Source organism: Cynocephalus volans, chromosome 1 (assembly GCF_027409185.1).
Source record: "Cynocephalus volans isolate mCynVol1 chromosome 1, mCynVol1.pri, whole genome shotgun sequence".
NCBI lineage: Eukaryota > Metazoa > Chordata > Mammalia > Dermoptera > Cynocephalidae > Cynocephalus > Cynocephalus volans.
The window spans coordinates 3,054,354-3,079,968 of NC_084460.1; the positions used below are offsets into that span (position 1 = coordinate 3,054,354).

The 25,615-nt window shown below is 48.3% G+C and overlaps 1 protein-coding gene across 1 annotated transcript in view; it reads left to right on the top strand.

Moving 5' to 3' along the window:
* The window catches only part of CRACR2A (calcium release activated channel regulator 2A), a 76,000-nt gene that overhangs the window by 34,569 nt on the left and 15,816 nt on the right, over positions 1 to 25,615 (top strand). Inside the window, exons 5-12 of the mRNA XM_063080123.1 lie at positions 4,328 to 4,418; positions 4,884 to 4,979; positions 6,808 to 6,995; positions 11,585 to 11,656; positions 15,416 to 15,461; positions 17,498 to 17,604; positions 20,584 to 20,905; positions 24,286 to 24,418. Coding sequence (XP_062936193.1) covers positions 4,328 to 4,418; positions 4,884 to 4,979; positions 6,808 to 6,995; positions 11,585 to 11,656; positions 15,416 to 15,461; positions 17,498 to 17,604; positions 20,584 to 20,905; positions 24,286 to 24,418 — 1,055 coding nt within the window. The remainder of the gene's footprint in view (positions 1 to 4,327; positions 4,419 to 4,883; positions 4,980 to 6,807; positions 6,996 to 11,584; positions 11,657 to 15,415; positions 15,462 to 17,497; positions 17,605 to 20,583; positions 20,906 to 24,285; positions 24,419 to 25,615) is intronic.

The window sequence follows — 25,615 nt, forward strand, 5'->3', positions numbered from 1 at the left end:
TCGTCATTCCTTTACCCTTCCTTCCTTCCCATGCAGTCCGTCCCCCTCCCATCCTTAGCTCCCCGACACCCAGCCCCACAAGCACATGCGCACACACACGTATCCTTTAGAAAGGGGGCACTTGCCAGGGCCAGACATCCACGACTTTCTACCCGAGTTGGACCTGGGCTTTTCATGCTGGCTCTCCATAGGACTCATGTTTTCAGATCTGTCACCGCCCTACCATCTTCGGGATACCGTTACTCCATTTTCCCCTCAGTTGTTGAAAGTCTCCCTTTTCTGAATTCAGCCTTTTAAAACTTTTTTCCTGAGAACTCCACCGTCCTCTCCACCTCCGGAGCAGGCAGCTCCGTCCCTTCCCTCCAGCCAGGCTCTGAGGTCACAGGATTACTGTTGGCTGGAGCAGGACAGCGCGGGGTCTGCTCCACGGTGCGTGGCTCTCTCTGCCGCTCCCGTTCCTCTCTGCTGCTGCTGGACGTGCTGTTCTTACATGCTAAATCCCTGGTGTGCAGAGAGCACAGCTGACGTCTAAATTATTTTACCCAGATTGATACTTTAAGAAGGGTTTAATCAACACCTTTTAATGTTGGTGGTGATGTATGGATCTCGCTTTCCTCATTTGGTCTTCTCTACTGAGCCACCTCAGGATCTGTCCATCCCTGTGCCTTCCGTCCCCTGACACTTTGCCGTTCCTGCACACATCTCTGCACACCATGTTCATCAAACTGCCGTGTGACTCCCCTGTGGTTTCTACTTGCCCCTTGGCTGACATCTGCAGGAGCTATAGGGCCTGACTCTCAGAATGGGAGCCTCTGGAGAATCAGATAACTTATTTAATTAGAATTTATTAAATGTATTTTATCTACTACCTATTGTGCTGGACTCTTCCCCGTGCCTTATCTGTTTTAATCTTCACAACTTCCTTCTAAAGTAGGTATTGCCATCCAATTCTTCAGATATAGAAAACCTCAGGCTCACTGAGGCGATGTGACCTGTCCAAGGCCAGAAGGCTTGTAAATGTCAGAACTGGGCTTTGAACCAAGGCCTTCCAACTCTGGGTCCAGTGAATTCTGAGGCAACCATGGCTGTGTCAGCAAGGGTTTTATGACCTAGACTACCCTGGCACATGCTAGAGGAACTATCCAGCCATCTTGGGGAAAGAAAAAGAAGGGAGGACAGACCTTAGTGCTCATGACTGTTGCTAACTCTGGCTGGCACCTTCTCCATTTGTCCTTCTGTCCCACAGAGAAGGCAAGTCTCTGATCCTACCTCCTCTTTTATCTACCTCTTCTCTGTCTCTTCCTCCTCATGTAGTTCAAAATGATTAGTTAGGATCAGATAGTGGAGGGTGGAATAATTAAATAGACATTGCCTGAGGTCAGGGGGATTGGAGGGAAGAGTTGTGAGAATGGCTAGTAGAAGACAGGTTGAAGAGCTCTGTCCACGTGTTATTAATTGATAGCTTGGAGAGCTCTGCTACAGGTCGTTGTCCTGGCCTTGTTCAACATTTTTACCAATGGCATGACTAAAGAAAGATACGGGGGAATATTTTGTAGTAATAAAAAAAGTTTCATCCATGAAGAAGATACAACATATATAAAATTTTAAGCAACTAATAACATAGCAGCAAGATACATAAGGCAGAAACTTTTAGAGAAACAAAGAAAATTTGGCAAAAACAAGACTTTAGAAAACTTTTAGAAGACTTTAACAAACTTATATCAGATTTGACACATTATTCTGGCAAAAGTACATTAAAGATACAAAGTATTTGAAACCGTCAACTAGTAAGCTTAAGAGATGACTGTAGAATTGTGTGCCTTACAAATAGAATATGCATTCTTCTCATAGAAGTTATGCAAAAAAATTGATAATGTTTTTGGTTTCAGAGGAAAGGTTAATAGATTCCAAAACGGAAATACCTTCCTGTGTTTACTCTTACTATAATACAATAAAACTAGAAACCAATAATTTGTATATTTTAAAAAACACTCTTCTAAATAACTCTCAGATAAATTAAATCATAAAAACCAACATGATAGACTGTTTAGCTTACATTCTGATTGAAATTTTAAAATATTAACAAAACTTAGAAGGTCATTGTATACACTAGATGACTAATTGGAATTCATTAATAAAGTGACAGGCTGGAAACAGGGACTGAAGCTAACAAACATGAAATCATTTGAGATCTTGCTCTGTGTCCAAAAAGCCAATGGCAGAAGCATATGGTGGGGGAGACGTGATTCAGCAGCACCGTCTTTAAAACAAAAACAATCACTCAGACATAAGACTTAGAGGTTTTAGTTGACAAATAGGTTCAGCATTTATCAACTATGATGTGGCTGCCAAGAAAAGTTAATGCGATTTCAGGCTGCATGAATAGATATGCAGCACCTAGAGCAAGAGAGGCAATAGTGAGCTCTAATCTGTACTAATCAGGCTCATACACTGGGCATTCAGTTTGGGGCTCCATGGCCTGAGAAAGAAAATGAAAGCCCATTTAGAGAAGAGTGAAGGGGATGGTGAAGGGACTTACAAGAAAAATCCATGTGAGATGCAGGTGGAGGAAGCGGAGAGACTTGGCCTGAACCCAAGGCAGTTCCTTGAAGTCTTGGTGCTGTTCTCAAATATATGAAGGGCTTTGTGCAGAAGAGGGGTGAAGTTATGCAATGACAGAGTCCTATGAGCCAGAATATTTCAAAGATGAAAGAGCTGCCTGGAGAAACAGCAACTTCCTATCGCTGGAGGTGTTCTAATCTAGTTTGGGTAAATACTTGATGAGGATATCGCAGCAAGGATTTTAACATTGGAAAAATAGGTGGTTGGATCAGACAAACTTTCCAACCCTGACATTCTTCAATTCCCCTGGCATCTAGTGTTCCCTCAGCATGGTCCGTGAGCTTCTGAGCTTGGTACACAGAGTCGTAGATTGAATAGTTGCAGGTTTTCAGCATTAACATGTTGAGCACAGGCCCTCCAGGTGACATAAATGTCTGGGTGTGCACAACCTAGTCAAGACAGCATGAACCCAGATGAAACCGTTGTTCAGAACTGTTTAGAATTAAAGGTAAAGTGGTCAAGTGAAGACGTGTCATAGGTGTTCAGAGAAAGGGTCGCTGAGGGTTGGAATAGACGGGAAATCCTCAAGGAGAAGACTTCAGTCTGTGTGTGTGTGTTAGGCAATATGAGGGGTCTTAGAAACTGTGGTGACAAAGAAGTATATAATATGCAAACACGATCGGCTGTCTCCTCCCTTTGAGCTAGAGTGCCACATGCCATCTGCACAGATCTTTTTAGAGCACCTCTCACAGCCACCACGGAGCTCCCGCAGACACAGGCCTTTGGCTCTGCAGCTCTGGCACACATGGAGCCTGCATCTCCATTCGATTGGTCTGACAGTTTCACTGACTGAGCTTTTTCTTCTTCATCTTCCCTGTTGCCTCTGAGCCTTTCCAAACCCAGCAGCCCCGTTATTCTTGAAACTAAGACTCTCTTCCCTTTGGGGAGACTGCCCTTGCCCTCCACAGCCCACGGTAGTAATTGCAATGGCAAATACTCCCTGCATTCATTCTTTGCATCCACGCTCTCATTTGTTGGTCATGACAGTGCTGGGAGGAATGCAGGGCAGGTATGAGGCTGGGGATGGAAGAAGGCAGAGCACTTGCCCAAGGTCACCCTGAGGGATGAGCTGCTTCTGGGAGCAGAGCGCAGTCTTCTGACCCCGGGCTGGTTTAGTGATGGGAGTGGTGTGAACAGTTCCTTGCTGCTCCCCAATTCTGGGACTGGTGTGTTCTGACCCAGGCTTGTCATGATGTCATTCAAGCCTGGGAAGTCTCCAGGAGCCAGTGTGTCCAAAACCTGGTTCCATGTTGGAGTGTGGTCAGGCCAGGGGAACTAATGCTCCTCTGGAATCCCAGGGCTTCTTCGCAGGAGCCTCGCCTTTGTGAGTGAGGACGATGAGGAAAAACCAGTCGATGCTACATCCAGGGCTTGAAGTAAAGCAGAGTACGAGAAGGTGGATCCAGCGACCCTTCACTGAGGCGCCTGTGGTCATCTGTGAGTGATGGCCAGCAGATGGGAGAAGCCAGAGGAGGAGCCTACCAGCAGCCCGAGGAGGTCCTGCTGGGCCTCTGTGGTCTGCATGCCTGCCGGGCCAGCTAATCCTGAGGGACCGATCCTGCCGCTTGGCTGACCCGACCCACACAGCCACCCCCCACCCCATGGCTCCAGATGGGCTTCTGGTATCGGAGCTCCAGGGGCTGCCACCATAGGACAGGAGAATCTTGGTGCAGACTCCAGCAGACTCTTCTTTACACCTCTGTAGGAAAATTGCTGCTTATGATGAAGAAATCCAGCATCTCTATGAGGAGATGGAACAACAGATCAAAAGCGAGAAGGAGCAGTTTCTCCTGAAAGTAAGTGTCCACTCCCTGGGCTGGGCTCTGCGGGCCAGGCTGACAGGTCTACTCTGAACACCTCCCGATTTATGGTTGCAGTGCCTCCACCCGTGGCACCACTGATCCCTCTTTCTCTGCTTTATTTTTTTTAAGGCATTTGTCATCTTCAAACCTGACATAGTGTACCTTTTTTTTTTTTGATTGATTGTTGTCTGGCTCCTCCCACTAACATGTATGCTCCACAAGAGCAGGGATCTTTATCTGTCACAATGATGCATCCTCGGCATCTAGGCCATGCCAGGAACATGGTGGGTCCTCAATAAATGGTGCAGAATCAATGAATGAATGGACAAGGGAAGGTATGGGAAAAGCCCCGAAGTCTAAAAGGATGGGCCCTGCTGTTGAGGTTTAAAGCGGGAAAAAAATCTATAACCCAGGTGTGGTACATTTAGGCCTTATGTGTCCCTCTTTCTGGCTTGGCAGGACACGGAGAGGTTTCAGGCCCTCAGTCAGGAGCTGGAACAGAAACTGTTATCTAAGGAGCAGGAACTGGAGCAGCTCATCCAGAAGCAAAAGAGGGTATATTGTTGACAGTGTCTTCAAAGTACCTGGCCCTTCATTCTGTCCTTTTCTTTGGCTCTTGCCCACTTTCCCTGACATTCAGTTAAGGACCCCCTTTGTTTTTCATCTGAGAAGAACCATTTAACTGTACAAAAGATATCATTTAAAGTCACAGGTGATCCCAAGATAAAGTCCTTACTTCTCCCACACCCAGTGTTTAACTTGGAAAAGTTACCAAGAGCTCCCCCCGAGGGTCTGCAGACATCCTCAAATCATGATGCCCAGGAGCCATGGAATGTCAGAACTTGCATCTGTTTCCTGCATCCTGTATAAGAAAGAGAGAAATGCTGAGGTGCAAGGGACATTGCCTAGTCACTGATATGTGGGGGGAGGCTGCAGACAAGTTTGTTCCCTTCAGGGTGGCCATGGGTACCTCCAGCTGGAAAGGGGTCTTCAGAGGTCTATCTGTCCCTCCCCAGTCTGCCCACATGCCCGAACGAGGTTCGTCAGCCTCCTGTGTGACTGTTCCCCTAACTTGGCAGGATAGCTGCAGACTCCAGAAGCTCCTCTCTGATATACCAGAGCCTCCAGGAGGCAGGCCGGTGGTGCACTCTGCAGGGCAATGTCTCTATGGCTGGGAATGCCTGGTTAATGGCCCCAGGAAGATTGATTACCTGGGCAAACTTCATGCTCAGTGGCCTCCTCTCCATAGCAAGGGCTCGTGGGGGAGAGAGGCCGGGGGCTACTGCTCTGCTGGTTTGTTTTGTCTGGTGCTGGAAGGAATCCAGCCCTGGACAAACCCAGACACATTGCTTCCATTTGAATAGAGGAGGCTATCTTTAGGAGCACACTAAAATACACTTGAAGACATGCCTGCTAAGGCAAGAGACTGTCCCACTGCTGCTTCATAAGCTATGTATGGATTTGGGGTTTTTCCTTTCTGCAGGAGGATGATTTCAGCTCCGGGAACTGCTATCTGCCTTCCTGCTCCCCAGTCCACAGCCGCGCCTTGCTTCTCTTCCTTTTCTCCTCCTCGCCATTATGCATTAAGTTCTGTCAGTGAGATACATCCCTCGCATGAATGACTGCCACTCGACTTAGCTACTGCACGCTGCCTGATCGCACAGGAGCCTCTGGAGAGTCACACAAAAGTTCTCGTTCTTGCCTCCCCCTCCCCTTCCTGGCCACATTCACTAAACCAGCTTTACTATGAGATACTTACCTTGGTTTCATTCTTCCTCTGGTGAGAGGCTGGAAGCTCTGCAAAGCATAATTACCAGTCAAGAAAAGCTGAAGTTATACAAATCAGGTTTTTTAGTTGCTTTAGGGGCATAAGAAAAGGTATATGTTCTGTTTGACCTGTTTCAGTTATTCCCCAAGAATGTCCAGGGCTCCCAGCTACCACACAAAGCTTCTTTAGATTGATGGAATTGTACTTCTTTAGCTGAGAGAAGAAAAAGGAATAAATAGGTTTACCATCAGCATTCAAAACTGGGAAGGATTGTTGTATAAAGAATGCTTCTTAGCTGTTCTCCATGTCAATTAAGGACCATGGGAAAGAAGTTGGCTTAAGGGGCGACACGCGGGATTTAGATTAGATCTCAAGACTGTTCTGACTTTGAGATGAGAGACACAGATGGACTGTGGAATTTCTTTGCCTAGGGGTCTTTCTGAATGGGGCAGCTCCCCCGGACAGCCTACGTGGAGACAGGGAGATGCTACTTGGGCTTGCAGGTGGTGAGGGGTAGCAGGGGTGGTCCCTCCCTCCAAGACAGAGAGCACGGTGAGGCCGGCAGGGACGGCGGTGGCTGCTCAGCCTTGCCCTCTGCTCCCCATCCCTTCCCAGCTGGAAGGCCAGTGCACAGCCCTGCATAACGACAAGCATGAAACCAAGGCTGAGAACACCAAGCTGAAGCTCACGAACCAGGAACTGGCCCGGGAGCTGGAGCGGACCACCCAGGAGCTCCAGGACGCTCAGGGGCAGCTGGAAAGCCTGCAGCAAGAGGCCCACAAACTCCACCAGGAGAAGGAGAGGTGAGTCTGGCCTCTGTGCACCCCTTCTGCCGGCCTCCAGCTCTGTCCCCCGCTGTGGGCATGTTATCCCCCCTCGCAGTGACCCTATCTCCTTGCTTACTCACTGTTCCCTGAGATGAGACGTCTTCTAACCCTCTTCTAGGATTCTGAGACTGTTAAGCAGACCGGTACTGTGCCGAGCATTGCCTAGGATTGACAAGAAATAGACAACCCTGTTCTCAGAAAATTTATTATGTGATTAGAATGTTATTCCATCAGCAAATATGAGGCAGTCTGTGAGCAAATGCTGAGTGAGCAGATAAACCACAGGTCACTGTCCTCATTTCGAGACCTGGGAGAGCAAGGTGAGCCCACGTGAAGCAGGAAGCCTTCCAAGATCAGCACAGAATGTGATGGGGTGTGTGGCTGTGCCCTGGAGTCATGCCCCAGTTCTGCCCCTTTTCCACCACTGTTCCTCTGATTAGACTGTCTGGGCCCCACATTGCCAGGGCCGGTTTGCCTGTGCACTGCTTTTGGTGTCCAAGCCTGGTTCCACTTGCTCGGCACAGACACATCTGAGGAAGAATCGGAGGTGGGGGTGGGGGTGGGGAGAGGGGCCACCTTAAACCAGAGGAGCCACTGAGGAATCAGTCATTTGTCCTGTTTTGGGAGTGTTAGTTTATGAGGACAAAGGCACTCTGAGCCGCAGGGCAGAGGAATCTCACATGTTTTATTTATTTATTCATTTATCCATATATTCATGGACTTATTCATTTGACAGACATTTATTGGAAACTGTTTCATGCTAGTTACTGTGCTGGGCATTCAATATATCCCACTTATGTCAACAATTCAGCATCACCTCATCTGACCTTTACAGCATCCTGATATGGCAACTACTGTCATTACCAACTCTGATTTATAGAAGAGGAAACTGAGGTTCAGAGGTTTTAAGTAACTGTCCCAAGATATTAAGTGCTAGGCACATCTTGCTGACTGCCCCCCCCCCCCAGAGAATGAGACAGCCAGAAAATATTTACACAACAGTAGGACTGGCTCACTCATTCATTCATGTATACTTCATTCATTCATTCATGCTGCAAAAGGTAAGTGTGTTTCTGGTCCTGAAAGTTACCGGGTAGTACTGAAAGTCTGATTTCAGGGAAACAGGCAGTATTACTTACCAATGCTTTACAGATGTTAACTACCCTTGTTCAAAAGGGAAAGCTCTCACTCTGTCTGACCACTGGTAAAATTTTGGTCCATAGGCCTAAATCTACTTGTTCTACCACTTTGGCTCATGTGTGGAGTCCCGTACCATCTGGGGCTGATTGCGTGGGGTAAGAGAGAGAAAATATTTGGACTGGGAATTTTACCCTAGTAAGATATCTCTAATTAAAAAAAAAAAAAAAAAAAAAAAGACTCAAGTAACTGACTTAAAACAAAACAAAGCCCCTACACTCCAATTCTTGGATGACCAGTTGTGGAAGGACAGCATATTTCATTGTGGATAAGCAAAATCAGTTCCTCCTCATTGAGAGCAGCTCAGCAAGACACAGGCATTAATGTTAGAGTTAAGGATTCGAGCTCTTAAAATTCAATCAAGTCTTAAAAGCAACAAACATCTGAAGGCACAGGCATTAGAACAGCAAATGCAGATAAACACCAGAGCTGGAGCATCACATCACAGCGTGTGGATTTAAAGCTTGCTGAAGACTTATCTTAATTAACCAAGCAGAGACACAATCTCTGGAGGTTGGGAATTGAAAAAGAGGGAAGGAGCATTGGGAGGAAGAGAGAAATATGATTCCAGAAGCTTCACTACTCACTTTTAAGAAGCGTATGCAGCTGGGAAGCATGCTGGGACCCAGGAGAGCACGGCCTGTCCAGCGAGGCCAGGAGAGCAGTGCCACAGAGTTTGGCTTGTTCTCTGTAGGACAGAATTGCAGACCAACACCACTGAGAGGACCTTAGTGTGCTAATCCACCTCCTTCGTTTTATACAGGAAGAAACTGAGGCTCAGAGAGGTGTAGTGACCACCCCAAAGCCACACAGCTAGTTAGTGCCAGAAAACAGAGACGGAGCCTAGTTCTCCTGGTATTCCTGTGCTTTCCCTGGCGATGTCTTGTGGCCTGATGCTGCGTCAGAGCAGCGGGGAGGGCAGAGGGTGGTCATTTATCAGCAAGAATTCTGAACAGGCAAAATGAATTTTCCTGTTCTCTGAAGATGCTCAAGGTGGGAGGACTAGATTTTAAAGTGAGATAAAGAAGGAGCTATAAAGTAGGGAGATAATATAAAGACAAAGGTCAGCTGAAAACCAGACCTCTCTATTATTTTTTAATTAACTTTTATTTTGAGTAGGTAGTTTATGATAAGCCACAAAATTCAAAAAGCAGAAAAGGATATATAGTCAAAAAGAGGTCTGATTCCCAGTGACCCCGCAGTCACATAGACGCCACCTGTCACGGTTTCTTGTGGGTCCGCCCAGAGAACGTTATGTATGTGCCAGCACACACACACGCACACATGTGTGTGCGCTGTTCTCCTTTACAAAATGTTGGCATACTGAGCATATGCTTCTGCATTTGCTTGCATTTTTCACTTGACAATATGTTTTGTAGAGTGTTCCGTATCTCATCTTTCTCCTAAAAACAAAGCCAACAACAGTTCCCTAATGGTAACATAAACCTCTCGCCAATTACGACTCCAAAAAACAGCCGATTCTTTCCCTTTCGGTTTACATGTTACCCAGGTATAGACTTTAGAACCTCTGGGTTAGAAGGACTATAAAGGTCATTTAGTCAAATATCCAAGTGACTTTTTTTTCTCATAAGTGCCTTTCTTTTTGTTGACACACGAAAAATCTGAATATGTGTGTGTATATATGTGTGTACAAATATCCAAATAGATACATGTTTACTAGACAAAGAGAGATACATATATTTGCACATATATGTAATGCGTATGTGTACGTGTATGTGCATGTGTTTGTATAGCTCCAACAGGCACCAGTGCTGTGTAGGCAGGGCCAGAGAAGACCGAGAATTTAGGAACTGGCTACTAAACACTGTGTGAGAACCCAGACCTTAGGTTGCTGATGAATGGTTTTCCTTAGCAGAGGAAAAGCTGTCTGCTTCTGGCTGCCCCTGGAGAGAAGCAGGACCCAGGGCAGGGCGGGGGAGCCAGAAAGCCAGGCTCAGGCAATCTTCAGCTCCCAGGGCACAGCAGGAACAGGCGGCTCTGCTCATGTAGTGCTAATCAGAGCAGGGCCTAGACGGGGGTCTTGGGGACCCAGTTTGGATAATGGGAAATACATTGTTTTTCTCTCAAGTTGAAATTAAATATAATTGGTAATAAAATGTTAGGAATTTGCAGCTCCACAGGAGCCAGAGAAGATTTGTTGCTTAATTAAGATTGTTTGAGGTGAACTTGGAATTTGATTCGGCCTGTTATTGTCGTAAATTGACTTTATAATTATTCTATAAAGGGGAAAAAAGAAAAGAAACACAGATCCACTTAAGGAATCAGGTTATCAGGAGCTCGGTGGGAGAGTCCCACGGACCCAGCGTGCTATTGCTGTTTTCGCCAGCTCAGTAATGGTGTCCACGGGGTGGCATAGGGGTGACTGTCCTTGCCTGGCCTTGCCTGATGGCTGGTGGAAAGTGACGCATTATCAGGCAGCAAGATGCTCCCTACACTAAGAACTATGCCGTGGTTTGGAAATGTGGAACTACAGACTCCGCAGTAAGATTGAAGGGTGAAGGGCGACTTAAAACTTTCTAAAACATGGTGTAGAGCTCAGAGGAAAAGACGGAGGCAGAACTGTGAAGTTAAGAAAGTTTCCCAACATCACCCAATTCTGTTTTGTTTTTTTTCTTTCCTTTTTTGCCGGAGTGGTGCTGAAGCCTCCCCAGTTTACCCCTTCCTTCCTCCCTCCCTCCCTCTCTGCCTCCGTTCCTTATTCTCTCCCCCTCATCGTTTTCTCCCTCCGTCTGTTCGTTCTTTATTTGTTGACTGCACCTCCAGGCCAAGCTCTGTGTTGAGGTCATGGATGTAAACAAACCCTGCCTCCACCCCAAGTCGCAGTCACCCTGTGTAAGCCTCTCAGCCTCTCCCTTCTGCAAAACCCCTGGTATGATTGACACGTTCACACCATGATACAAATGACTGATTATAATGGATACATTCAATTTCTGATCTACAGCTAGAGATGAAAAAAAAAATCTAAATTAAAGAAATGAATGCCCAACAGAGGAAATCCCACATATCTGGGAACAGATTGGGGACTTTGGGGGAAGGTAGGAAAGGAAAAATGATTCCCCTAAAGCTCCTGAAAACAAATTAAACCAGCATCGGGGGTGGGGGTGGGGTTCTGCTCTCACCTTCCAAGATCGGACTGGAGAAGAATATTGATTCTAATTCCCTGAAGTCTGGGTAGGACAGGGCGGTTTGGAGCCTGGGAAAACTGAGATAATGACCATAAGCCCCTGCACACAGTAGGTGCTCTCCAGAGGAAGCCACACATTCCTCTAGTCCCCTCTGTCCCCAGTGCCCCTACAGCTCCCCTCCCCAGACCAGCAGCCGTCATCACGCTGTGTTTGCCTCCTCAGGGAAGTGTACCGTGTGACCGAGAGCCTGCAGCGGGAGAAGTCTGGGCTCCTGAAGCAGCTGGACTTCCTAAGGTGCGTGGGCTCTGGATTGTGCGGAGAGCGCCTCCCAGAAGCCTCAGGTTGGAAGGGCCAGTCTGAGAGTGTCTTCCCTGCCTACGTGCTGGAAAAACAGCTGCTCCGAGCGCACCCTCATTCCCCGGCCCCTACCATGTTGTTCCAAACGCTGAGGACCACCCACTCTGTTATGTTTAGTCCATTTACACGCACGCCCACCTCCCTCTCCGGTTTATTCCTCTTTGCAGGTAGGCTTGGCCGCATTGTTTTTGTGTCTCTCACAGTACCCTGCATCGTACTTGCTTAAGTTGGAGTGTAACTGGATTGATCATCTAATCTGTGCCAGACATGCTATCTCCTTCATCTTCAACACATGGTGAGGAAAGTAGGGCAGTTGCTAATGCAGGAAGCAACAGATGAGGAAATTGATATTAGAGGAATGAAGTAGTTTGCCACAAGTGACACATCTACTTAACTGATGGAGCCAGGATCGGAGTCCATATCTGGCTGTATTCAGTTAGTGCTTGTTGAATGAGTAAATGAATCATACACAGTGCACCAAGAAAGGAGTTTCCCCGGCCTTCTGAAACTCACTGTAATAAATTCAAAGTTTACTGGTTTAGAATGTGCCAAAAAACCCAAACTTGTGTAGGGAAAGATGGCATTTTCAGTTTTGCCTATGCAGTTTCTAAGTGACTGCACCTGCTGCCCACTGAGCGCCTCTGGGGGACAGGTGCCGAACTGGAGCTTGGGTTCTGATGCACAGAGCGCCAGTGGTTCCGGATCACCTCCCAGATATGCTACGAAGTTTTTGTTTCTGTTCTTGTTTTTGTGAAAACAAGGTTAGGTCGCTGGGTCTGGCATCTGTGATGGCCTCAAATTGAAAAGTGCTTCAACTTGAACACATTCCAGATCCACTCCACTGAACACGTGATTCCGTCAGGCCGCCGAAGTCAGGGGAGCTGGAAGGGGACTCTAAGGTGACCAGGTTCTAAACCAGCTGAGAGAAGGTCTTGATTCTTTGAAAGGCTTTAGTAAAGGGAAGAGGGCAAGACATACAAGGACAAGTCGGGTTTGGGGTTTTTTTCCTCCTTTTTCCTATTGTACATAGGAAAAAATAAAGGGCAGATTCAAAGAGAGTGAGCACAGAGAATGTCAAGACAGTGTTCTACAAACACTGATGGGTTTTTCTAACATGCAGAGAGGCCTGAAGCCTTGCTGTGCTGTCACACGGCTGCCAGGCTCACGTTGCCAGCTGATGGAAGCCGAGGTGGGAGGGAAGGCCCTGTAGCGGAGTTTTCCTTCACAGTGCAATCACGGGAGTCCAGGAAGGAAATAATGTTGGGGTGGGGTGAGGTGAGGAGGCCAGTGGGAATGTGGTGGTGGGGGTGGGATCAGGTCAGTGGCTGGTATGTGACAAGGTGAGGAGGGCTGCCATCCTAATGCAGACGAGGGCAAACAGAAGCAATTTCAGGGCACTCGGTCAGGAGCACGCACTTTGGGGCTGGATGTAGTTCAGGACCCAGCACTGCCCCTCATTAGCCGGTATAATCACGGGCACTTGACTTAACCAATTCGAGTTTTAATGTTCTCAGGCCTAGCTTACAGGCTTCTTCTGAGCATTAGATGATTCGTGTGAGTGGGAATCACAAAGTGATGTGAATGAAGGCAGATGTATTTGAAGAGCGTAGCATTTCTTCAGATACTGAAGCTTGTGCATGGAGATGACCACACTGAGCAGGAAACAACACGGCATAGCCTCCAATAAAGGTGTGACCTCCCAGGTCTCCACAAGTCCTCACCAGCGACGAGGCCACAAACATACTGCCGCACAGAGTGAGGGTCCTTCCAGCCTGAGAAGCTCACTTTGCCATTCTCAGTGTTTATAAAATGCCCGCCACGTCCCTCCTGACTCCCTGGCTGAATGCTGCCTGCTCATGACATGCAGGTCACTAAAAACAAGCCCCACACATGGCTGGTTTTCTGCAAGACTGGAGGAGTCGGGGTCAGTTGTCCTGGTTGTTCTGCCTCAGGCCTGCTGACATCTACTCCTGCAGCGCATGGCACACTTGGCAGCCTCGCCCACACTAAGTACCCAGTAAGTGGCTGCACTGTGACAAGCAGAGCCCAACCATTGCCGTGCCCTCCCTTCCCCATCAAAGTGTGGATGCGTCCAAAGGCCACTGGCCAGAAGAGTCACAGAATCACAAGACTGCGGAGCATTTTGAAGTCACCTGGCCCACCCTCTCAGCCTCTTGCATCAATGGGTGAAATTCCCAGCCATTAACCTCAAGTGCACTCTGCAGTCATGCTGCATCGAGTCCACTTACCTCCCCACTCTACTTTTCCATCAAGCCCCTGGCTCCCCTTTCCCATCCTCAGGCTCACACTCCTGCTTCACAGATGCCAGAACCTTTGCAGGAGAGCTCCTGAGCCCTTCTGTGCTGCGTCCCTGCCTTCCTGTTGCAGAGCCTGGGCTCCTGTGCTCCTAGCAAAGGAGCAACCCCCTTCCCAGCTCCTGCCCTAGAATGCGGTCCCATCCCTTCCTGCTTCCTCAAGGACTGTTCCAGCATTCCTTGTCATCTCTCTCCTCCATCGTCAGTCCCCCTTTTGGAGGGACCTACAAATGTACTATAGTATTTCTTACCTGACATCCCTTGTCCTCGCCTCCCCATCCAGCTACTTCCCATTTCTTCAGTCTCTTTACAATAGAACTTTCAAAAGAGTTGTTTACATTCACTGCCTCCATTTCTTGGCATTCTCAATCTTCCCATCAGGCTTTACCGACCTCTCTTCCACTGGGACAGTTCTTGTCCAGGTCACCAACGACCTCCGTGTTGCTAAAAGTATCACTCAATTCTCAGGGCCCTGCCCTAGGGCACAATGTTCAGGGGATCCTTTTAAAACTGGAGTCAGATCGCGACACTCCTCTGCTGCCCACCCCACCCCCGTGGCTTCATATCTCATTTGGAGTAAAAATCAAAGTTCTTACAGTGGCCTGCAAGGCTGCAAGCGGGCAGGTGCCTCCTACCCCCCGTTTTTCCCGCAACCTCGTCTCCTTTGAGCACTCCACTGCCCCCTTTTCAGTTTTTCACACACACCAGGTCTACCCCAACTCAGGGCTTTGTCCTTGCTGTCTCCTCTGCCTGGAATGCTTCCCCGCCACCCCCCACTCTCAGATACCTGCCAACCTGCTCTCCCCTCCTTTAAGCCTCTGCTCAGGTGCTGCCCTATCAGGGAGGCCTTCCCCGACCACTCTAGTTGAAATACCCTCCACCTTCCTTATTCCTCTTTCCTGCTTTATTTTCTCAAGAGCAATTACCCACCCCACGCCACCCCTACCCCACTAAAATACAAGTTCCCTGAGGCAGGAACTTTTTGTTGTATGCATTGGGGTGGCCTTGATGGCCAGAACCGTGCCTAGCATGAAGTGGGTGCTCAGGAGACATTTGGGTGAGTGCATGCATGAGTGGTTCAGAGACAGAGAGCCCAGTAGCAAGTTCACTAGGGAAGGCATCCCCTAGTGATAGGAGAGGCCGTGCATGATCCTGCAGGGCCATGGGTGTCACAGGCCACCCTGTCCATCCCCCTGTCTCTGAGCTGATTTACACACAATCTTCGGCCATGAACCACATCCCTAAGGAAAGACATCTCACACAGTCCCTGGGCCTTCCACACCAAGCCTCCCCCTGCACCTGTCTGAATGGCAAATCGACTGCTTTGGATCTGTCAGCTGTGAACTCCATGTCTGAACAGATTCCCCTTTACTGTCCACAGGGAAAGGAACAAGCACCTTCGGGATGAGCGGGACATATGTTTTCAGGTAACTGGCCAGGGCTCCTTTTCGGGGGTGGGGGTGAGGGTGTCTGGACAAGGACTGTGGCCAGGGGCAGCCAAATCTGTGTTAGGACTGGCCCAAGAATGTCCTGACACTGGAATCTGATCCTCTCTATTTGGGCAGAACAATGGCATGAGATTTTTTGCAAATAATAAACATGCAGGGTGGCCTACTAGGTAACAGTGTGTTAATTTTCCTTGAAAAAACACACTTTCCTCTTGGCACAACAAGACTGAAATATTTGTGAGGGTCACACGTTTCTTGGATGCAGAAATGATAGTTCTATCTGTGAGACGGCGCAGTTGAAATGTCATTATCACTTTTAAACCAAAATGCTCACAGTTTTTTTCTTCATTTAAATTTTTATCTCTTGATGACAATTTTGCATTTTTACACTGTTATAGAACAAATTAAAAATGTGTATTTCATGATTTGCACAGTTGATTTTATGTGCAATTCTTTTCTGCCCTGTAGGGACGCCTGCTGTTCTGTACCTGAGCACCGTGCCTACATACTTTCCCAGTAGCACGCAATCCTGTACTTATTTAAAGCTCTTCAGTGTGGGCCACGTTAAACAAAAACTAGGATTTCATGTTCCCCTACTCACCCCCACTTTAGACAGGAGCCATGGATGCTCTGAAGGGGAGAAAAACAGGGGCGGATTGATCGATGCAACCTGCTAATCGTCAGGATCATCACGCCGTGAATCCCATGTGTGTCCCTGGGCAAGTCATTAGCCACCCAGACCATGACACCAACTGCCACAAGAGGAGAGGGAATACTTATCCTTCCCCACCACCCATATTATAAGGATTTATTTTTTAAAAAATTCTTGTAAACAGGGTGATGTGTGTACTGGACCCTTAGCTGAACAACAACCTAAATACAGTCAGCATGAGTTTGCCCTCAAATGGGTGCAACCTGGTTTATAACTGCAAATCCCCGAGGGACCTTGTTGCACACCATTTCTTTTATATCCCTGACTGGCAGCAAACATCTCTGCCGCCCACGTATGTGTACTGTTAGAGCAAGACTTAAGCCTACACATGTTTGTTTGATGATGATAATGGTTATAATTGTTTTAGAAGTAACACTGAATTTATTTTAAAATTTCCAACCAAATGTCACCCTAATTCCTTCACCTCGCCTCCCTTCAACTGCCAACTCATTCTGCTTTGAAAGGGGGATGGAATTATGAACTCCAGTGGGAAACCAAAGAAAGACGAATAAAATCATGTTGATGCTGAATAATAATTAAAGATTAATTTGGAGTCATTATAGCCATAGCTTCAGAGGCCCCAGGAGCACGGCAGCTCCTCCTTGTCTCATTAAGAATCATTGGGAACCATGGGTATGGCTGATTTAACAAGTGATTCTTCCTGCGATCGAACTCCCCCTCATCTCCTGGAAGACATCTGCTAGGGAGCATTGGCAAAGGGCTTTGTAAGCCCCCGCTTCACCCAGGTTCTCTGCTACAGATGTTTGAGCAATTTATCTACACCCAGCCCACTTCCACAAAAGACCTGAGACACCGTATGTCAGCATAGGAGCTATGGACAGGGCACTGGGTCAATTGATCCTCTGGGCTGCTCCCTTTCTCATTATACTGGGGACTTTGGAAATAAAGAAGGATTAGAACCACACAGAAGAATGTGAATTAAAGATACACAGAAGTTTTTTATGCCTGTAAATATTTTTCCCACTCATTAAAAATCTATCTCTTCTTTTCCTCTTGCAAATTATCAGTGCTTCTGTGAAGAATAACATGGTGGACCCCAGGCTCTACACTGTGTATTCGCTCATTTGATTCAATTACTGGAAAGGAGGTGGGGGCATTCTGGGGAGGGATGATGGCAGAAGAGAAGGGCGTGTGGACGCCCACAGGGAGCCCAGCACGCTGCGGCCTGACTTCCCAGTTCTGTTTAGAGCCTGACCTAAGAGGTGGGAGCAAGGAACCCTTTCTGCTCCAACACTGGGGCAAGGCAGCAGAGTGCATCTGAGGGCATTTTATGTTTCTACAGCAAGACAAGGCCTCCAGGGCAAACACAGATGCTTCCAAAGCAAACTGCAAACGGAGATCCGGCTCTGTGATAGGCAAATACATGGATGGCAGAGGGATTCTCAGAAGGTAAGTCACCATTCTGCACTCACTAGGCTCTGGGCCCGTGATCAGTGCAGATCAAGACGTGGCCCTTGAGGGGAGGCCTGAGGTCAGCTGCACCCCCTCCGCTTGAATTATGGAGGACATGCCCCTGCCTGTGCTGACGTCTAAGCCAGAGGAGGGCTGTACAGAGCAAACCCCTAGGACAGGGCATTGTCTTCTGAGGCTGCCCCACCCCCGTGTGTGCCTGCAGAGAGAGAGTGAAGAGGCGCTGCAGATCAGCAGAGGACAGAGAGCAGGAGGGACAACTCAAGGGAGAGAGAGATGGAGCGTGAGAGAGAGCAGGAGGGACAACTCAAGGGAGAGGGAGATGGAGCGTGCGGCTGGACCACGCTCTGTCGTCTGTGGGACAGATGGATGTACCTAGTCCTTAAGGAACATGACTACATTGGCTGTGAAGGTTAATTAAAGTGTCATGGAATCTCCAATAGTTAAATTCCTTTTACAGACAAGATGGGGGCCTGTGCTTGACAGATCATTTCGATGATTTATATTTAATTAACTCAAAGATAACGTGCTTTGTTGATGTTGGACAGCACATGATTGAGTTTAAATACCCGAAAGGTGGGCTCATCTTTCATTCAAGCAAACAAGCCAGTCCCCTTCCCCCTCTCCCTTTTGGCATGTGCTCCATACACATAGATGGCCACAGAGAGGTATGGGCAGCCAGACCTTTAAGTGTCAGACTAGGGGAGAAGGTGTGGAAACATGTTCTTGTAGGAGAACTGCAGACTACATGCGTGAAATAAAAAGATAGGCAGAGGGAAAGTGGCTCTGGGGATATAAATCAGCTTATCAGTAAAATCTTTGGGCCTGATCATTGTGAATTCCTTTTCTAAATAGCTGAATAATGAGATACAATTTGGGAGCCAATTTCTGTAATAGTAGTTGGCCTGTTGATTCCTCAGAACTGAATGTATTCATTGATTGAGTGTTTCAACAGGTATTTACTGATTACTCTATAACCAACATTTTTTTTCTGTGCTGCTGCCAAAGATAGATTAGACACAGGATAAATTAATATCCATTATTAAATCCTCAATTAATAAATATGTATTGGGTGCCTACTATGTGTGAGCTACTGTGCCATGTGCAGGGTGGACCCATCTCTGCTTCACGGAGCTTATGGTTGAGTGGAGGAAACAGACAATAATCGAGTAAGCAACAAACTGTGAACCCTGACTTCCCATACAGACTTGGGCAAAAGTAGCTGCTCTTTCTGCAGCTGGTAGATAGCATTTGGTGGCAAAACCAAAAATGAATTTAGTCATGCTAAGCTGAAGGTCTTACGGAAAGTCAATAGTGCTTGAGAATATCCCAAACAAAAAGTTTTTTCCAAGAAAGGTAAAAGGGCCTATTTAAGTGGCCATTTCTTTTCTGGCTACAAAGCCGGTGAGAATTATGCTGTGCGTGCACACACATGCTCACACGTGCACACACATGCTCACACGTGCACACACATGCTCACACGTGCACATAGGTACTCACTCGTGTGTATAAGCAGAGCGAAAGTGGATGGGAATACTGTGTTCTAAAACAGATAAGCAGCTGTTTGGATTTTATTGAAAACTAGTTTTATAAGTAAAGGGAAAGGTGCTTGAATTGCTACAGATCCTTTACTTTATATCAAGAGATGAAAACTAATTCACCATTTTTGTGAGCAAGCACTGCATCTTATTTATCCTTTAGAATTGCAGTTAGCTTCAAAATGGTGATACGTGCATTTTTTTTCTTTTTTCTTCCTACTCTTGGTCCTTGGGAGTAATAGGTATTATAATCCGGGGGGGGGGGCATATCTCTCTCCTGAATATTCTGTGTTCTTCCCTTCCTTTCCTTCTCCTTTGGCCCTATTACCTCCCTACTCCATCCCCATTTCATTTTCTTTTCTAATCTGTGAGTGTGTGCACACGTGCACATGCGTGTGTGTGTGTTTCACTTTTGAACTCAGGTCCTCCCTGTCAAAACTTCCATTCCCATTAAGGCAATTCTCAGCTTTAATTGTTCACAAACACTTGAGAGGAGCTCCCGTACTCAGAAGGATCTGTGACGCCTTTGCTGTCAAAACCTTCTGAAAATACAGCATTGGCCCTACATCCAGTTGCCCAGTTCCCTCCACCTTGACCTTGGTGCTCAAACGCCTCCAGAAGCAAATATGCACTTGGGCTTCTGAGGCTACTCACTCCTGACCCTGACTCCCAGGGACACAGAAAGAGAAAGAGAAACAGAGGGGAAGCAGAGGTGGACAGAGAGGCCCTGCCTGGCCGCCTTCTGACCCGAAGCCCCCCTCTAGGGAACGGCTGCCTCCAAGCCAGTGCACATCTGCCTTGTGTGGGGAGGGAGGGGGTCTCCCAGGACAGACCCTCACGTTGCTGAGGGATGCTCTGCCAGCACATCTGCTTTATGCATTGTCTTATCTGTCAATAGGCAGGGCAGATGGGGCATGTTTATGGCAAGTCTTGAAGAGCCGACGTGTCTTACGTAAGGACACACAGTGGATATGGGCTGGTGCTGGGAGCAGAGCCAAGGCCACCTGGTTGTAAATCCTGGGTGATTTATTTCCGAGTCCATGTACTCCTTTCTTCTAACCTTTACTTCTCCTTCATAGCACTCTCACCATGTGTAAACATGTGTTTCGTTGTGTCATTACTGCTTTAGTCCCCCACTAAGCTAAGCATTCCATGCGGACAGGGTCTGTGTCCATCTGCTCATGACGTCTTTAGTTAACACCTGGCAGTCATCATCATCATCTTTGTTGTCGTCACTGGACACTTAGTGTAAGCGTGCTCAGTGGCTGAGCTAAAGAGTGCTGGGTCTGTGCTTTCCCTTTCCTGGAGCTCTCTCCTCCAAAGGTGTGATGCTCTTCATTACCTGCTGTCGGGCAGCCCTCAGCTTCCATACTGACAGGTTTTGTGACATTCCCCACTGCTTCCTTCTTCCCCCTCCCAGTACCCAGTCAGAGGAAGAGGAAGATATCTTTGGCAGACCAAGGAGGAGAAGCTCCCTGGGCCTGAGTGCATATCCCCTTACAGAGGAAGAGCAAGGGGCTGGGGGTCCACACCCCCGGGCACTCCGCAGAATCATCTCCATTGAGGAAGATCCTCTGCCCCAGCTCCTGGATAGTGGCTTTGAGCAGCCACTGAACAGATGCCCAGAAGAGGAGGAGGTCTCCAGCCAAGGGATGGAAGGACAAATCCAGCAGGCCCCACCCTCAAGACTCACCCCTGTGTCTCCCCGAGGGCAGCCTGTTGGAAAAGAAGCCCTATTGAAGGTAAAGGCACATCCCATGCTGATTGGTAGCCATCACTCCTGTGATCTGTCCCTTGCATTTGAGCCGAAGAGCTGCAAGAGGCAGCTCAGGAGGTCAGATGCAGCAGGTCCTGCGTGTCCTCCAAAAACCACCTACACCTGCTTAGCTGGGGGTCACAGGGAGAGACTCGGTCCAGACCCATTCTCCTTATAAACCTCTGTTTTTTGCCCCATTCTCTGCCCTGTGCTCTCTCTTCTGATTCTAATTCAAAAGCATTAACTGAGCACTTACTTAAGATAGACCCTCTGCTCTGCTCCTAACTTGGCATGCCATGTACTTTCGAAGTTGCACATTTCATAACTGTTCTCAGCAGGGTCAATCCCTGCCTGCCATCCCTTGCAATCCCTTGCAATCCCTTGCATACCATCATGGCCCTGCCAGATCCTCCCTTCAGTGTGACCCTGCACTCCCCACCAGGTTTTCTTGCTAAATTTTGCAGGGAGAAAGGAGACCATATAAAAAGTCTTCCTTCGGCTCATGGTAATGATGCCCCTCACCCCATTTACAACCCAGGCCTCGGAATAGGCTTCTGAAGCCTTCGTTGACTCTCTAACACAGCCTTAGATATTCCATGACAGTATGGAAGAGACTGCTCCCTGCACACTGAGCCATTGCCACCGTGAACTTCCCCAGTGGTTGTGTTAGCATGTACGCCAGGACAGAGACTTCTTGGCACAGGTTGTCATTGTTGCAGCAGGGTGAAGATTCATGCCTACGTATCGCTCCTCTGAAGGTCCCTAGCACAGGGGAAAGTGGAGAACTGGGGAGCACAGGTGTGGTGGGGCCCCTCCCTCTTACATGCCTTCCACCTCCCCTTCAATGCACAGGCCTGCACCTGCTTGCGGTGGGCACCAGTGGGGTCTTAAATACCCCAAGATGTCCCCCAAAATGTGAAAGAAGTGTCTAGAGGCCAGCAGGAGACAGGTAAAGAGAAAAGGCTAAGTACCCGTAGCTTCTATGACATGTTATCCTCACAGTGGTCTGATGAAGCGTGTCAGAAGCGTACTGTCCCCATTGACAGGTGGGGAGTCGCAGCCTAGAGGTGAGTGGCCTGGGCCAGCCCCACCACGACATGGAGCTTCTCACTTCAGCCTTCTTACTGAGCCCCCTCACATCTGGGCTCTCTCCACGAGGCTTCACTGCCATCTTACTGGGAACAGAAACTGTAGCAGAGAGGAAATAGGACTTACTAGAAGCCACATAACAGCGCTGAAAGAGGGTCTGCTCTTGGGAAGGCTGCTGGGAGGCAGGACCTCCCGTCGGAGGCCGGTAAGGCAGGCACCGGCACAACCCTCGTGGGAAGTAGTTTGAGAATGTGAAATCAGGAACTTAAAATACCTGCACTTCTACTTCTAGCAATTTTTCCTAAGGAAATAACCAAATCAGACAAAGATTTAACTAGACAATGTGTTATGTATAATAGCAAACAGTTAAAAAAATGTCCAACAATTGGGACATAAATTATAGTGTATTAATTCAATAGAGTATTATACAGCTGTTAAAAATTGCATTTTCAAAAAACCTTAGTGACTTAGAGAAATATTTATAGTTTAATAATATATGATAAAATAGGATAAAAGTATATCTCTCCCTCAAATCTCTTTAATAAAATATGCATTCACATATCTATATAGAAAAAAGGCTGGAAGAAATGCAGCAAAATGCAGATAGTGGCCACTTCAGGATGGTAGGTAGTTATAAAGAATTATCTCTATTTCTCTGCATTTCCTAATTTTAAAAATTAGCATATATTACTTTTATTTTTTAATGTGGAGAGAGCTGATGAGAACAGATCTCCCAACTAGCCAGCCGAGGGTTCCTTTCTCCAGCCCCTGCCCACAGTCCAGCGGCCTCCCTGTCCTGCGGCAGGGGCCTGGCCCTTGAGGGACAGCAGGCTGAGAGCAGGAACACAAGCAGGAGTTCACTGCTCTGGTGAGGTGAGTCCTGCCAGAAGCTGACCCATCAATGTGTTTATGATACTTTGTCTGAAGAAAAGAAGTGCTCTGTCTAGGGAAGGGTTCGGCGGCCACCAGGTTAAGTAAGGGTCAGGCAACACCTCTGCCACCAGCACCATCTCCTCTCATCGCAGATTTTCTGTTCCCCACCTCATACCTGTGCCTGGGGATAAACAGACGGGTACACTGAGCTTTAGTCTCATACACAGGACAATTAGTGGCACAGAGATGACAGTACAGCAGAGAGTTAATGCCTTGGGCTTGAATAAAGAAAATGGGGCAGGGACATAGTTTTTAAGTGTGATTTTTTTGTTGTTTTTTGGGTTTTTAAAATTATTATTTGAGTTTAAGTTCCTGTAGTTGACCTTGAATTCCCCCCTAAGTACTGCATGGATTTGTTTACCCCCAAAATTCTGTTAATGGTTTTTCTCTGAAACTCAAGTACTGCTAATATCAGCTGTCAGTCCATTATAATATTTGCCCATTGAGAATAGCTAATTCCCCCAAATCCACTTTTAAATAGAAAGAGCCTGCTCGCTGAGCTAGGCCTGAAGGCAGGATTCGGATGAGCAAGCAGCCTCTGGGAGGAAAGGACTCTGTGCTAAGGTGGCTCCTTACCCCACCTCCTGCTGGCTTTGTGTTCTAGAGCAAGTTCATTCCCCTCTGGGTTCAGGGTCAGGTGACTCTCAGCTCTCTCCCTCTGCATGGCTGACTCTGGGAAGCCCTGCCCAGCAGCCTGGCTCACGAGATCTCCCAGTTTACAGAGTGGGGACTGTCTTGCCCCATCACAGGGAAGGTGGCGAGGCCTAGGTGGTGGCTGATGAGCTGGGCAGACCAGCGTCCACTGATAGGACTGGCGTAAGAGGCTCCCCATGCCACCCAGGGCTGCCTCTGCCCCACGACATAGACCAGTCTTCCTTCTCCTTCGTCTCCATCTCCCTGTAGACACCCTACCTGTCCTTCCCTGCATGGAGAATTCCCACCTCCACTCCAAGTCCCCCTCTGTGGACCCTCGACTCCCCCTCCACCCTGCCATGGCACTTGGGACACTGTGCCAGTTACTCGCTCCCATGCCCACCTCCTGCACCCCTCCGTAACCCAGGTCTGCCTGCCCATCCCTGCACCGCAGTAGGCAGCCCACGAGTGTTGCTGGGATGCCTGCTCCTCCTGCCTCCTGCCTCCTGCCTGCTGCCACTGCCAGAGGAGCCGCCACGCCCCAAGTCCAATGCTAACTGCATTCGGAGGCAGAGCAGCCCCCTGGGGGTCTGGAGGCCCGGCCCCACCCTCCCATAGGCCACCCAGGGGCACGGGCGGAGGGCACGCCTAGTCAGGAGCAGGGGCTGGTGGCCATGCCCAGCACCCAGCCAGCCTGCGCACCGTCCCCAGGAGGAGCGCCCTCCCGCCGCCCTGGACCGCCTCTTCAAGATTGTGTTTGTGGGCAACTCCGCAGTGGGGAAGACGTCCTTCCTGAGGAGGTTCTGCGAGGACCGCTTCTCCCCAGGCCCGGCAGCCACTGTGGGTGAGTTCTCTCCCCTAAGGTGGTCCTGCACCCACCCCTGGAAAGGAAAGCTTGCAAGAAGGGGCCCAGGGAGGGACTAGGAGCCCGTGGGAGGGGCTGTGAGGACTGGCGCGGGGGACAGTGCTTCCTTCAACAGTGAGGCTGGGAGGGGCGAGGTGAAGCCCACCTCCCGTCACGGCGCCAGCTGCTGAGGGCATTCTTTGTGTGATGGGACCCCTGAAGGCTTCAGAAACCCAGCACTGGCTTTATGGAACTAAAGCTAGCAAAGATGGATTTGGAGCCCCTCTGTCCCTTCTGAGAACGCCCACCTCCCTTTTACCACTCCCCTCCTTCAGCAGGGCCCCAAATCTTCAGGAGAGCCTCAGGACTGGCCAGGCTCCTCCTGGGGCCCACACCCTGCCACCACATCCCCTGCCTCCCCAGCAGGCCAATACTTCCTGGCCTTGCCCCTCCCTATGTATGTGTGTGAGTGTGCGTGTATGCATGCATGTGTATGTGTTTGTGTGTGTGCATGTGTATGCGTGTGTGCATGTGAGTGTGCATTGCGTGTGTGCATGCATGTGTGCATGTGTGTGTATGCGTGTAGGCAGAGAAGGATGGGGACAGTGCTCTGGATAGCTTCTTTTACCCATTATATTTTACCTGTCCTACGTGCCAGGCCTGCTGGGTGACAGCTGGAGTTAATTGTGGAAGCTCATTAGGCTCAGCTATTAATGGATGGTCTTGGCTTAATGTGTTCCCACTCTTGGATAATATTTTATTTAAATAGAGGGCTTTAATCCCTTCACCCAAAGTTGCACATTGCATCGGAATACATGACACGACTCAAGGGCATATTGGCCTTTTGGCTTCTACGCAGTTGAATCACTCAACAAAAAAATAAATACATTGAGTGCCTGCAATGCACTATCTAACTGAGCTGACAAATCAACTATGCTTGAAAATATATTTATAGGATCTGAATATCTACCAAGGGCTTTTGTCTTCATCATTTCAATCTATCAGGGAGACAGGTATTGCTATTAGCCCAATAGACAGGTCAGGAAACTGAGGCCCAGACTGGTTGAGAGGCTCGTGCACATTCTCATCAGGGGGTTAGTGCAGATAGCTGCCTCCCCCCACTCCCCACTCCTGACACACACACCTTCTATCCCATTCCACAGTAGCTCTAATGACATTGAGTTGTACATGCTCAGC